General features: G+C 34.2%; 1 protein-coding gene across 1 annotated transcript in view; it reads right to left on the reverse strand.

The window, feature by feature from the left end:
• The window catches only part of UNC13C (unc-13 homolog C), a 569,448-nt gene that overhangs the window by 131,555 nt on the left and 421,833 nt on the right, over nucleotides 1-16,060 (reverse strand). Inside the window, exon 18 of the mRNA XM_042988813.1 lies at nucleotides 2,689-2,815. Within this exon, the coding sequence (XP_042844747.1) occupies nucleotides 2,689-2,815 (127 nt within the window). The remainder of the gene's footprint in view (nucleotides 1-2,688; nucleotides 2,816-16,060) is intronic.

Genomic DNA, 16,060 nt, shown 5'->3' on the forward strand with positions numbered 1-16,060 from the left:
CTTCTTTCTTCTATATTGTGTATTTTTTGTCTCTCCCTCTATTTTATATGGAAAATTTCTCCAAATTTATTTTCCATTTTTAATCCCCTCTTCTGCTATATATAATCTGCCTTTAAACCCATTTATTACATTCCTAATTTCATCTTTTTTCAGTTCTGCAATTTTCATTGTATTCTTCTTATAGAATGTTGAAATTCTCTCACATTTTGAAGATACATCAAAGCCTATGTCTGGTAAGTATAATGTCTGCTTTTTCTTGGAGTCTAGTCACTTGGTGCTGTTGCCTGGCCATCTAATTTTTTTGTTGAATATTACATATTATCTATGAAAAATTATGGAACCTTTGATTGGTCATTTTCTCCTGAGAAAATCTAAATTTGTCCTTGTATTTACAGGATCATAATGGAGACAAGGCTGAATTTTAGGCTGGGCCATTTCTAGTTCTTCAGAGCCCTGAAGGATCTCACCTGAAAGTCTGGGAAGTCTTATTTCTTAGGAAGTCTTGACCTCTCATTTTTGTCTCCCTAGTATTATGAGGCTGCTGACATATCTACTCAATTTTTAACCTCTCAGTCCCTGCTTTCTACTTGCTTATTTCTGCCTCAGTCTCCACACAAGGGCAGATTAAAAATCAGAAAATACCTCAGGGAGAAACTGTATGCAGGATGTTATGTTTACTTTTCTGGGGTTCCCATCTTTCTAGGAATTGACCCTGCAAGTCCAAGCAGCCTTCATAGTACTGAACACCAATTTTTATTTCTCCAGCCTAGGGAGATTGCTATAAACTAGGCTGCTATTCTCTGTTTGGCCACCAAGACCTGCACTGCTAATTGTCAAATGCATGGGAGCAGGGAGGATGGAGAGAAAAAACCAAACAAACACACAAACAAAAACAAAAAACAAAAAACCTTGTAGCAAATACAGGAATCACCTCAATGCATTTCTCTTTTCTCAGGACCATAACTTCTTAAATCCTGGTTGCCTTGATTTTTCTCTGATGCTATTTAATTTTATTCAGCTTTTATAATGGTCTTCAGTATGCATGCCAGTCTGATTTTAGTTAGTGTAGTTTCGTCGAGACAGAGCCAAACAAAAGTGTCCAGCTAATAGCATCTCTTTTTTACAAGCCAATGATACTATCAGCTGCTTAGGCACATATATTTCATGTTTAACTCTTTCCTATTTCTTTCTTTTTTAATTTTTTTAATGTTTATTTATTTTTGAGACAGAGAGAGACAGAGCAGAACGGGGGAGGGTCAGAGAGAGGGGGAGACACAGAATCCGAAGCAGGCTCCAGGCTCTGAGCTGTCAGCACAGAGCCTGATGCGGGGCTCGAACCCACGGACTGTGAGATCATGACCTGAGCCAAAGTCGGACGCTCAACCGACTGAGCCACCCAGGCGCCCCTCTTCCCTATTTCTTTTATCCTCGTTTGTATTTAGTTGACAAATTATGTAAATTCTATCTTTGAAATCTCTCTCCCACACATACTCATCTTTGACATCCTTGCTACAATCATTTTCTAATGTGTATAGAGTTTTAACTTATCCCAGTATCTCACTGTACCCTATAAACTTCTATGAGAAAAGTCATACTAAATGGAAATTCATTACATTACTCCCTACCTTCTAAATCTCTTCCTTGTCCCCCATTCTCTGTCTCTTCCAATGCCCACAATGCCTAAGAATGTGGGGCAAGCTTCACAGCTTTTATTTATAATAATCTAGTTCAAAACTACATTTCCTATCTACTCATTTTGTAAACATATCCTATACCCCACTAGAATGGCATTATTTCCTGTGGACCCTAGCCCATATACTCCTAATTCCATAATAATGCTCATAACTTACCTTTTAATCTAAATGCTTTTCTTGCCATAAACTGACCAAATTTTCAAAGTCTATATCAAATGCTACTCCATACATAAAGATTATGTAGAGTCCTCCATAGGGTAATGTCTCCCTTCTGTGAGAACCCACCGCACTTTGCTTGTGCTTCTTGAATTAGTGCTTATTAAATTTTGCCTTGCTTTATCATGAATTTTATACTTATTAGTATCTCATCAAGCACAAGCTTCTTCCAGGTTGCAGTCTTTATTCTATTCACTATTGTCCTATAGCACTTGACATGGTGCCTGGCATATGGAAGACCCTCGTCAATAGAATTAAATAGAATTCTGATAAATGTCAGATGCAGAGTATTATAGGTCTGTGTGCTTAGAAATGTATTTGATACAGGCATATTTATGAAAATATTACCTGTTTAATTATAACTTCTATTTTAGAAATATGCATTTCTAAGACATTTTTCAGTTTAAATTAAAGGGAAAAATCTGAATATAATGCTCAGTATACAAATACCTTCATTTTCCCAATAAAAATCTGAGTTTGAGCACTTTCACAGAAAATAACCTCATTATGTAAGCCATATTTGTTTTGTATTTCTTTTCCTTTGAGTTGAATATCCAAGTGAATGCAACACAATTCAATTAAATATGTAGCTGAAAAATGCAACACAATTCAATTAAATATGGTCTGAAAGAAATGCAAGTCATTTAATGTTAATTTTATAATAGAAATGTCTGCATCCACGCAGAGACTATGAGAAGAGATTTTAGGGCTTCATAATTCAGGTATAATTTTTACAAGACTATGAATTGAAGACTTGGGGGTGAAAATCACTACTTACAAGGAATATTCAGGGACAGCATCCTTGAAGGCAGGAAGCTCTCGCACGTATTCATTATAAAACCATTTCACTTTGAAATGCAAATTCATATAATCGGTGCTCTTGCATAACCGCTGCTTCTCATGTTCTATAACAGATAAAATCAAACATTTAATAAAGTTTGGTTTGCCAACAATACTGCTGTATTCTAATCTACTTTTATTAGTGGTAATTTAAAAAGGAAGAGAATAGCATATTTGAGGTAAAATCTAAGTGAATTGTTAAAGACAGACCTGAAATTTCACAAAATGCACAAAAGCATCCTAGGTCCTCTGTAGAATAGGGGAAGTAATAATGAAAAGTAACTTGAATGTTCTAATGTGCTTGCCCAAAAAAGGTGAGAATTCTGATGTAAAGTGTTAGAACCTACCAAACCTTTTCTATTTATTTGCATGTTTTCATATTTTGACACTTTTAGCCTGATGCAAAGTTCTAGGGAGAATTAAACTCTAAGCATGGATAAAACATGAATCAAACTAGGAGACATAATCCTTGATAAATACTGGCAATGTGAATGAGTAGATCACATTTCTGGCCTGGATATTTAACATTGAAAGAATTAAGAGTTGAAAAGGAGAGGAAATATATCAAACTTCTAAGCCAGATGATTTCTTCTTCCCCTTTTAAGCTCAGCTAAAATTATTTTGTACCCTGTGGCTCTTTTGACATTTCTTTAGCAGGATTTCCGAATATGTGACTTTTTTTTTCTTTTCTTTCTTTCTTTTTTTTTTTTTTTTTTTGCTCTAGCTTAGGAAGTATAGCTTAAAACTGTTTCTTTCTTTTTCTTCTTTTAAAATCTGGATATATAGTACTGGGGAACAGTGACAAGTAATAGTATTACTGAACATGTTTATCGCTGCTTCTCCCCTCCCTCCAATATTAACATCTCTGCCAATTCTGGCTACAAATATAGATGTAACCAAACCCCAAATATTCCAGACTATAAGTTGAAGTGTCCTCTTACAAGTTCTGCATGAAGTCTGTGAATGTTTCTTAAGCAAAGTTCTTTGATTCATATTGGAGACATCCCATACTCTACATTTCAGACTGAAAATACTAACTGAAGCAATTAAATTGTTATACACAAATTGAGGGCATCTTTGTTTTCCAAAATGTGACTATAGAGGGATTTAAATACCAATGATAAACACAGGAGGGAACACAACCCCCAATCAAACATTTTCAAATTATCTAAACAACTATTCATTCAAGACAATTTGTAGAGATTATAATTGTAATCTAATGTTATACATAGACACAAGAATAAACTAGTACTTATAGACTAAACTCCCAAACAAAATTATGAACTAGGTAACATTTTGCTTCAACTCCCTCCAAATTTATTTCATTCTTTCTTTCTTTTAATGTTAATTCTCCCCAACCCTTCTCCTCAGATGTCTAGTATCCCTCCACACCGTAAGAGGAGACATTTATTTGATAAACTCATAGTTAGGAATTTAATGCAACACTACCCTCAAACCCAGATAAAATAAGACCTTTGTCTTAACACCCACACATTAAGAAGACTCTACTCGTCACAAATACAAACTCAAAAATTAAATAGATTGTGGTCACTCGGGATCTCATACGTGGTACCCACAGAGTGAGCCAGAACCCTAAACATCTGCTCTTGTGACTGACACCACCTGCTCTTATGATTAACACCCTATAAGCTCACAGAAACACTGTGGACTATCTTTTGTTCTATATTCTAAAAACAAGAGATGACTACTTCCAGATGCTACTAATGTTTGTAGACTGCCATTGCTGACAAAGAAATAGATACTGCTTTGGAGTATAGGAAGAAATTTGAGCTATGGAAGCATTTAAGAGAAAGGGCAAACTAACTCACCAGTTCTTTCTCTGGATGGCATAAATCCAACAGATTACTGCATAACAAAGTATTATTTCCAAGTTTTAAGAAGTACCCATTTTCTTTGGTTTGAATTTATGCATTTGAAGCCACTCATGAATCAATGAGGCATGCAAAACAGGTGCACCTGCTGGCTGGGGAATATTTTGAATGCTAAATCATTCATATGACTCTCAAAATTTGTATATGTGTGGTTCTAGATGTAATATACATGAAGCCTGAAATTCTTTGGCAACTAGCTATCTACTGACTTCTAGAATTATCAATAGTTTTATTTTTGGAATTTAAATTTACAAGGTTTGACTTACTAAATTTTAGCTTTATTCAAATGATTTACAAAAAAAACTTAGATAATTTGCATTGTGTCCTCATTTTAATAAATATTTTTAAGTATCTTTGAAGAAAAAGAGTTTTCTGCAAACTATATACAAACTATATCTGAAAGTACATTTGGAAATAATTTAAAATTTTTTGTATAGTTTATGTTAAATTACATGAAATTACATAAATTACATTCAGTTCATGTCGATTTTGAATGTAATAATACTTTATGTTTTAATCCTTTAATATTAAGATTGTGTGTAAACTTAAATTGGATGGGAAAAATATAAGTGCATCTCAGAAAAGAAAAAAAAAGGAATAGAAAAAGAAATAGAAAAAAAGTTCAGTGACAAGATATAATTTTTTTTAATTTCACAGAGAGATTTTTTAATCTTAAGTAGACTCCATACTCAGTGCAGAGTTTGATGAGGGGTTGGGTGTCATGACCCTGGGATCATGACCTGAGCCAAAATCAATAGTCAGACGCTCAACCAAGCCACTCAGGCACCTCTATACTTGAAAGTTTTATATCAGGAAAAAGTTAAAGAGAGCACACATCATGTGATTTAGCATGACTGTAAATAGAATGCAAAACATTTAAAATATTTTATTATAACTGCCTAATTTGTAACTGTGCTGAAATAAAGATGAAAATAAATTTTTCTGAAAGAAAAATATAATTTATGACACTTGGACATTTACTTTGAAAACCTAAACACTGCCACCCAGAACACCTAAATATACACATTGATAATTAAGTTGTATTATCTTTGACATTTTGCCAATATGCAGCCTATTAAAAAAGAAATGTTTTTAATCTCGTCAATATACAAGGACATTTATTTGTTGAGGTAGGAATATAGAACTACATTGCATTCAACAGTTTGTTAGCTTGATTTAGAAATTATAAATATTTAGGTCTATGGTAAGTGGGGCTCCATGTGTGCTCTTGACTTTGCAAATGTTATCAGTGAACCTGACTTGATGTGTTACCTCTTCCAAGAGTGTTTGCACATTAACAGAATCCTGGAGGTAAGGGTAAGCCAGTTCCAGCTAATACCAGGAATGTTTATTTAGCATTTATCTTCTGCTAGGTCATGTAGGAGGGACTGTGGATGTAAAGATGAAGATCCATGTGCATAGAGCTCAGGAAGGGTGACATATAATACTACATGTAATACAACATGGCAAGTGCCATTATTTGATATGCAGAGGGGAATACTGTTTCTCAGAGGACACGAATTTAGCCCCACCTTTGTGCTTTAGGTGAACACTTAAATAGAGAAATGATTTGTGATTAGTCGTTCATTGCACAAAGAGGAATTTGAATCAAAGGACACATGTCATATAAAACAAGACATTTTTTCTTTGAAGTACTATTTAATATATATGTGTCTCTTTCATGAAGCTCTATGTCTCCAATTAAGACTGTGGGTTTTTATCCCTTCTCTCAGGTTTTTAGATGTTTCAGTAGTGTGAGTGAACCTTAAATTTATGTTGTACCATAAAAAGAAAAAGTTTACCAATCTTTGTTCCTTACAATGAAGTTATCTCTATACTTTGGAAAGCAGGTAAAAGCCAGCTGTAGGCAGTGTCCCTGTCAGTTTTTCAGGAAAGAATTTCAATTTATTTTCATAATCCATGTACACTTCACTTCTCCATAATTACAAAAGTCTTTTCTCCATCCCTATTTGGGTACTCTGTTCAGAACATACAGAACATCCCCGACTCATTCACTTGGACTCTGAAAGCTTCCTCAATTCCTACATTCCCCTCGTTCCTGCTGTTCCTACACTTCCAGAACAGAATCACCTCTAGATGTTGAATCTTCTGTAGCCACAGAGTAGCCAGGCTACTTTCCCTTCTTCCCCACCTCCCAAGTCTCTCCATTGTGGATCAGTATGAGAAAGGAGATAGGAAGAATACCAATGATCCTTTTGCAAAATGAAATCTAATACTGCTCTAGTCTAGAGACCATACTCTAGTTCCTAGGAATATACCTGACAGAATAGCTCAAGCTATCAGGGTTTTACCAGCCTCTTTGCAGAAAATAAACTTAGAAGATTACTATTAGCTTCCTCCTTACAGAAATGCTTTCCCTCCCTATGAATTCTTTCCTATCTCTCGAAGTCATATTTCTCATGTACTATCAACCAATATTTACTGCTGTCTGTGGACTGAAACAGGAGACCAGTACCATCTGTTTTCATTTTCTGCCAATTCAACAAGAATAATGGACATCTTTACATGTATTATGCACTTCAGCTGATACAGCAAGAGGTTTTCAGTTTATTGAGTTAGTTGGTGATGTGAGCTTGATCTTGAGGAAAATGCAAACAAAACTGGAAAGGGTATGCTCCTGTATAATAAGGCCCACTTGTGATGTTTGTCTTTAAGTAGAAAATATTAATTATAATTTAAACATTTTTTAGCAGTGACTTGTAATCATTATTAGTGATTATAATCAGTATTAGTGGTGAATATAACTATTCGGCTACCAAACCATGTCCTTTTCTTCATAGGCATACAACCAAACCGTATTTCCCAACATTTCTTGCAGTAGGCCTGGCCTGTGACTAAATTTTGGGCCAAAGCAATGTATGCCATTTCCAGACTTGCCCTGAAACACCTACTCTGAAATAATCCTCTTTTCCCTCATTTGTTAGCCAGATGCTGAAGATCCAAATGAGGATTTCAAGGCTCCGTGGAATCAAAGAGCCACTAAAGGGTAGAAATCTGGGTCCCTCAACCAATTCTCAGAAGAGAGTTGCCGAATCAGAAGTACCTACTTGGACATATACAAGTGAGAAATAAACAAACCGATAATGTATTAAATAGTTTGTTACAGAGTTGGGCTACCTGGAATTATATTCTACTGCATTACAAAAAGTTTTAAGATTGAGACCCACTTGCTAATTAACCTCCAAATTGTTTTCTACGTTCTTATTTCTTTTATATGTGTATATGCATTTATCTGTATATATGGATATAGATATTCAGGCTATTCCCTTGCTTTGCGAAACTGTGTTGGTAAAGCTATGTCTATCAGACCTCACTGAATTCATCCATCATCACACAGGAAATCAGTTAATCAAACTTGTTAAGTTTATGTTAAGAAAACAATAAATAGGCTCTGAGAAAGGATCATAGAGGTAAAATAGATTAACGCCACTTTTTATTTTTCTGTCAGCCTTATTTCATACTTGTGGGCTTTCTGCTATATTCTGAGTAGTTATTATTACCACTTACGTGACTCTATAAAAAGTGAGCTGTTATTGTTCCAAAATCCACATGCCTGTTTTTCTCGGGTCTTTAGATATCCCTCCCATAATGTGTAATTATATATTATAAAGGGACAGTTCAAGTAAACTACAATTACATCCTAACTGCCACCTACCAAATATCAATGTAGGAAATAACATCAAATTCAAAATATTCTTCAAATTATCTTTAATTCAATTCAAATTATCTCCTGCTTAGTGCTAGACCACACTGACAAAGTTATATTTATCTCATAGAAGATAAATGACTCTTAGAATTTATTTAGCCATCAATCCTCCTACATTTTTAATTTTGGCAACAAAGATTTAACCAGCTCATTACATTTACCAAGTAAAACATTTAATTAGTTTTCCAAATTGCCGTACAATAATTTTGCACAAAATTTAATCTTTGACTTTCAATGCTAAATATGAATATTTTACTACCAGTATAAAACTGCTTTGCTTAAGTTGTGCAAAGACACTTGTTAATTTGAAAGTATATGCCTATTTTCCTTTAGATGGCATTTACAAGCATTTAATTGAAAAGAATATATTTTTTTTGAAAGTTGATGTTTATGCATGGGATTTTATGTATAATGCAGTAATGTACAATTATGTATTAGTATATAGGATGGGGTGGTATACACTCAATCTATTCTCATGCCAAAAGCAAATGTGCTGCCATCAACCATCACAGTGTGATTTTCTAGTTCTTAGTTCTTAGTTTTATTGTATAAACACTGTGTTGCCCTATAGTTGGTAGTGTACATTTTTTTAGGACTATCTTAAACATCCCTGTATTTTACACTGGTGATGATATGGAAGTTCTGGAAGGAATATCAAATAATAAATTGGTATTAGGGGCCCAAGGACATGATGTTTTGTGACACATTGTGTACTCACAAATCTAAAACTACATCACCTAGAAACTTTGGTTCTAAAAATAAATAGGTATCAGACTTTTATGTATAATAGATACATATAAACATTTATCAAAGATAACCATAAATTTATATTAACTATATATAGGTGGGGATCATGGGCTCCTTTTTATACACTGAAAGTGCTAAACCATGTAGTTAGAAGTAAAAAAAGAAAAAGAGAATACAAGTTATAGGTTTCTATTTTAAAATAGCTCTATAAAGGGCTTATAATATCCATACAATTTGGGGCGAGAATCATATAAATTTCTGGCTGCCAAAGTAAGCTGGTATTAAGAAGCTATATAGCTTGAAATAATAAAATAAAAATGAATATATATATATATATATATATATATATATATATATATATATATATAACATGTTAGCAAAAAGTAATTTGGACCAATGGGAAGCTTCCAGGGAGGAAAATCAGCCAACAAGAGAAAAGATTAAGAACAATAGTAAATTACTGTAATCAACTTTCTTAGGTTCAATGACTACAAAGCAACAAATATCATTAATTTTTGTAGGGTAAGAAAAAAATACCAGTTTCTTTCATGACACATTTCTGATAACCCAGCCTTAGCAAAACACTAGGAAAAAGAAAAGCCAATAAAATCTGCCTTACTCCATGACCACTAAAACTGATGCTAGAAGCAGTTTTACCTTTGAGAAGGAGTAGCTGACAGTCGTCACCATAAATGCAATCAATCTCTCAGCAGAATCCCAGAATGCATCTAGGCTCTCCAGGTTCATTAAACCAGGAATGATGTGGAATCAGACTTACTTCATAAACACACTCTGATACATCTGTGGTGAGTTTAGACATATATCAACCCACAAACCTACACTGGCGGGTTTAGAATAAGAACAGTGCTTTCCAATGGAACTCAAACCTCCTCAACCCATCTCATTGTCATCCAAAACTTGAACTTTCTCTATTTCTGGGAAAAAAGTTATTCACAAATGAGCTGTGATTTGGCCACGTTTTACTTTAAAACTTTCTTTGCCAAATTTAAGTAGCACCATACCAACACTTTCTCTATAATCTTCATCGATGACACAAATTCCTATACTTCTGATGTGTTCTGAAGCCAACTCAGTATGTAGAGTTACTGAGCTCCAGAACACGCAGAAGGGGAAACATACCAGTTCATGACCTGGGAAAATAAGGAAGTAGTATGGAGGCAAGACCACATAATCTGGTGCTAGAAACCTAGAGATGGATAGTTGTAAAGGAAAAAGTGGGATGGGATGAGAAAGAGCATTCAAAATCAGAGAGGGCCAAAAGACTGGAATATAATGGTAAAATACAGGCACCCTGAACAGCTACTGGAATTAATTGACAAGTCATGGAGCAAGAGTGTGTGGCTGACAAGTTCAGATACAAGAAGGTTAGTGTGACTAACACAGAGTTGAGTGGGCAAGAGTGGTGACAGCTAATTTCAGAGAAAAGCCAAGGCCAAATCACACAGGATCTTGTAACCTGTGAATAAGGACTTCTTCTCCTAAGAGTTATGCAGTAACACTGGAGGATTCTGGGGTAATTTACATGTGTAAAATATCATTTTGGATGCCGTCTGGAGACAGTAGGAGGGCATAAAAGAGACTATGCAGAACAAGCAATGGGTGAGGCATCTTAGACGTGGGTGGTAATAGTGATGATTCTGGTGGAAGTGGTGAGGCATGGGATCTATTCTTGGTTGTCTGTATTTCTGTCACATAACCATGCCTGTAACCTCTTCCGTTCCTAGATAAACTCTCTTAGAACAAATAGGGCGACTTAATAATTTTTTTTATTTCCCCACACTACCTTCTCTGCTTAGAACCATAGATGGATGGATAGACTGATAGATAAAAGGATGGAAAGACTGTATCTGGCTCTTTTGCCATGTCTATTCCATCATTTTCTCCTCAGTCTTGCTGAGGATAGAGTAGATCATCAAGCAGACTGGTAGAGTACCTGTTCAACATTGGACTTGGTCTATAAGTGCGGTAGTTTATTAGCTTCTCATGGGGGAAAAGCCACTGCTTTCTTTGTCTTAAAAGGTCCAATCATCTGTATTAAAATAAAAGGCCTTGTTTACTTAGGTCAGTAAGTTTTTAAATTAAGTATTGTCAATGAAATATAGACAATTTTATTCCCACATACATAGCTCATAGAAGCCACTTACGAATAATCAGTTTCATGTAGTTCTCAGAAGTTTACACCTTTTATTGCAATAACATTGCTTGTACCTTTTTCTTGAAAGACTCAAATATTTATGAATTTTACTTCTCATAGCTCCCTGTACTTTTTCTCATCACTTATTTAAATGTAACTTGTAGTGGAGATTCTTTTTCAGGATAAAATTGACTTCTATCAATTTCTATAAATATACAAATATTTCTCTTTTTGGTAGATTTCAACTAAGCTATTTTTTTCTTTGCTTTCTGAGTTGCCATGATCTCTTTATTACTTATAAAGGAAAAGTAGCTAATTGATAATTCATTATTATAGGTGAAAAAAATCAGTTAATTTATATTTTAGCCAAAAGTTGTTACAACATCCTAAATATGTGATTACTTTTCATTTTATTATTGGTGGTAATTTTAATTTTATTAATAATTTTTTGGTAATTCTCAAAAGAGGCAATAGTCTTTAAACATATAAAAAAATGCCTAACTTCATTTATACTTAAAGGTATAAACATTTAATAAGATGGTACTTATCAGTGTACAAAAAGTAAAAAATATACAGATTCATACATGTAACATATATATGAATTTATATATTTACATACGATGCATATTCATATATAATCTATGAAGTTTTGATTTTTAGGGAAAAATTGACAATATATGTCAAAATTTTAAATGCATGTATTTTTCTGGCAGTTCTTTTTCTTAGAATTCTACTTACAAATGTATGGGCACATGTAAACAAAAAGTAGGGGTTTATAGGTATTAGCAAAATATTAAAAATAGTCTAAATATATACTGATAGAGAAAAAAGTATGTTTTATATACCCATTCTACTGAAAACAATAAAATTCTAACAAAAAATGAGGTAAATTTAAATGTTTATATAGTACTAGCCCCAAATTATACTGTTAAGTAAAATAGAAGGAGTGGGAGAGTATGAATGTATTCTACCACTGGTATGAAATAGAAAAAGATATGTACACATATACATACGTAGGCTTAGAACATTTCTGCAATTACACAAGAAATTGAAAACAGTGATCATATTTAGGGAAGACTGGTCTGATAGCAAAGAGAAATTTTTCATACACTATTCTTTTGCACTGATTATTTTAACCATGTGCATCTTACATTTTCAAAAACAAATACTTGATTTAAAAAATACAATTAGAGGGTCGCCTGGGTGGCTCAATCTGTTGAGCGTCCAACTTTGGCTCAGGTTATGATCTCACAGGTCGTGAGTTCGAGCCCTGCGTTGGGCTCTGTGCTGACAGTTTGGAGCCTGGAGCCTGCTTCGGATTCTGTGTCTCCCTCTTTTTCTGCCCCTAACCCACTCATATTCTGTCTCTGTCTCTCTCAAAAATAAATAAACATTAAAAAAAATGTTTTTTTAAATTCAACTAGAGAGGCCCCTGGGTGGCTCAGTCAGTTAAGCATCCGACTTTGGCTCAGGTCATGATCTCACTGTTCCCGAGTTGGAGCCTCGCATGGAGCTCTGTGTTGACAGCTCAGAGGCTGGAGCCTGTTTCAGATTCTGCGTCGCTCTTTCTGTCTCTGCCCCTCCCCTGCTCGTGCTCTGTCTGTCTCTCTCTCAAAAAAAATAAAAAAGAAAGAAAGAAAAATTAAAAAAAAATACAACTAGAAACAGTAATGAGCAAAATAGAAAATTTAGGAAAACAAATCAGTAATTTCAGGAAAAGCTTAATAAAATCTTCCAGAATGCAGGGCTAATTGTTAGAGCAGAAAATTACAGAATGAATGACAAAGAAATCAGAGAGACTTCTATTAGAGATCCAACATGATAGAAAAAAGTCAAACAAATGGGAGAATCAATAATAAAATGCACAAGTAAAGAAAACCATCTTGCAGTGGGAAAGAGAGAGGAAAACAAGTATGAAGTTAAGAATTCTCCACTAATGAAAAGATACTCCCATCTAGATATTAGTGAATAGATACATTTGCCAAAATGTCCGAAGGACAAAATACAGAAAAAAAATCTTACAGGCTTTTAAACAGAAAAACAAACATAAAATTAAAATAGGTTGGCTGTGTCTCTTCCATTCAGTAGGATGTGATAATGAAACAACATCTACAGAGTCATGAGAGGAAGACCTGCCAAGGACTAAAGAATTATATATTCAGTCTTATTTTTGACAGGAAGGCAAGGTACAATAGCTAAACCGTCTGGTTCCACTAATAAACGATATGTGGTTTATTGGATGTGGAGGGATTGGTTCCTTCTTTCCTAACAGCATGGGGATAAAGCTGAAAAGCCATACATTTTTATCATGAATCATTATTTTTCATTATAGAAATAAATCTATTGGACCCAAGGAGTTTCTATGTTAAAGCCTCTCTCATAGACCAGACTTATGTCAGATTCAGAAATCTAATTACACAGGAATTACAATTTTTATTAAAAGATGAAAGAGCTACCACCAACCTTTGCCAAGAAAAATGTTGAATGGAGACATCCAAAAAGTGGTTATCTCTGGATAACTCTCTTCCTTGAAGTATTTGTGTTTTAATAAGAATTATTTTTCATGTTTATTTTGGAAATAATTCCAAAATAATTTGAAATATTTCCTCAAACAGTAGAGGAAAGTTCACAGAAGAAATACGTATTACCAGAAATATCATTATTCACAGATTTGTTATTAAACTATGACTCAATACCCTTCAAGATAATGCTCTGTAAATTATGTATCTCTAAATATATGTGTACAATTTGTGTAAATACTTTGTTATATAACCCACTCCTTTCGCTCAACATTTTTCCATGTCAATGAAATTAGATTTGCATCATTATTGAAAATTATTTCCAAGAAACTATGGTTTGTCTATTCTTGGGCATGCACTTTACCTATTTCTGTGATTATTTTTTGATATGACTTCAGGGTCTAAGCTCTTTCTGCTGTGTCATACAACCTAATCAAGGGTGGTTTCAAGCAGAAAAAAACAACTTTTAGGTGGACTGTAGATCTAAAATTTTAAAGTAAAGTAATAAGCTTTTAGAAGAAAACAGGGGAGATTATTTTCATGTTCTTGGGTAGACAAAGATTACCTAAATAGGACAAAAATAGCATTAACAAGAAAGGCATTATAGTTACAATTAAGAATTTCTATTTATCTAAAGACATTAAGAGGGTAAAAAAGTCACAGACTGAGAGAAAATATTTGGAATACAAATATCCAACAAAAGGATAACATCTACGATACATAGTTTTTTTAAATATTAAGAATATATCAGACAACTCAGTGAAAACATGGGCAAAATATTGAAAAGATAGTTCATCAAAGAAATATCCAAATGGCCAATAAGCCTATGAAAAAATGGTCCACTTTATTCGTCATCAGGGAAGTGGAAATTAAACCACAATTTGAATTAAGAGCCATTACATACCTACCAAAATGACTGGAATGAAAAAGAAAACGACAATACCAAGCTGGTAAAGATGTAGAGTAATTGAAACTTTTATACACTTTTGGTGGGAGAGGTAATTATTATAACAACTTTGGAAAACTATTTTGCAATATCTGCTAAACTGAACATATGCATCCCTATCACCTAGTAAGTTCACTCCTTAGGTACACCCATGACAGATATATGTACACATGTATTCACTGAAAGAACATTCACAGCAGCACAAATAACCTTCATAGCCTTTATAATAGCCTAAGATCAGAAACTATCCAAATATACCTCAACAGTAAAATGTATGTACAGCTGCATATTTGTTCACTGGAATGCAATACAGTAACAAGAATAAAAAAACAAATATTTGCAACCATATGCATCAAACCACTTTATGTGTAAAATCTGCCCCCTCTCCAATAATGCTTAGCGCACAAAATGGAATATGCCCTATGATTTGATCTAAATGCAGTTCCAGAATAGGCAAAACTACTCTATGGTGTTAGAAGTCAATGAAGTGTATATTATTAGGGGGATTAGGTATTGACTGGAAAGAAGATGGTGGGGACTTCTGAGGTTCAGTTAACAGGTAACTTCAATGTGTGAAAATTTATCCAGATGGATACCCATGTTTTGTGCACGTTATGTATCCTGTAGTTCAATAAAATGTTTACTTAGTAAAAATAAACTCTATTTTAGGCAATGGTCAGTAATTCCAAGTATTTCATGTACTTGAAGATTTATGCACGATGTCAGGTGCACTATGTCTAGACAATGTCACACTAGACAGTGTGAAAGACACAACAAATACTTTGGCATATTTCCTGTCCTTAAAACTTAACATCAATAGAATTACCACCTGAAAGTTAAAAATACTAGTAAAGAGTCCTCATTTGGCTCAGCGTAATGGACATTCAGGATCCAGGATGGCGTCACCCAGTGAAGGAGAAGCTCATGGATGTGAAACTAGGAGAACGACCAAGCTGGATATTGATTTGGGATTTCACCCCTAAAGAGATGGTTGGAACGTTTCAAAAAGGTTACAACTGGTTTCACAAGTATGTCAGTGTGAAGAAAGGGGATGTCACTGGAATTTCTATGATTCTGGCAGCTTATGTGCTTTTCAACTACGGTCGTTTTTACTAGGAACTCAAACATGAGCATCTACCCAAGTACCACTGAGGAGGGCCCAGTGTGGAGGCACATGCTGCATTCCTGAATCCTGGCATCCTTGAACCCTATCATATCCTAACTGAGAATTAACATTCAATAATGATGACTGGTAAGAACAAATATACAAACTAGTAAAACACATCGTATCTTTTAATTACACTTTAAACATTACTTTTATATA

The sequence above is a fragment of the Panthera tigris genome, chromosome B3 (assembly GCF_018350195.1).
Source record: "Panthera tigris isolate Pti1 chromosome B3, P.tigris_Pti1_mat1.1, whole genome shotgun sequence".
In the NCBI taxonomy this organism is placed as follows: Eukaryota; Metazoa; Chordata; class Mammalia; order Carnivora; family Felidae; genus Panthera; species Panthera tigris.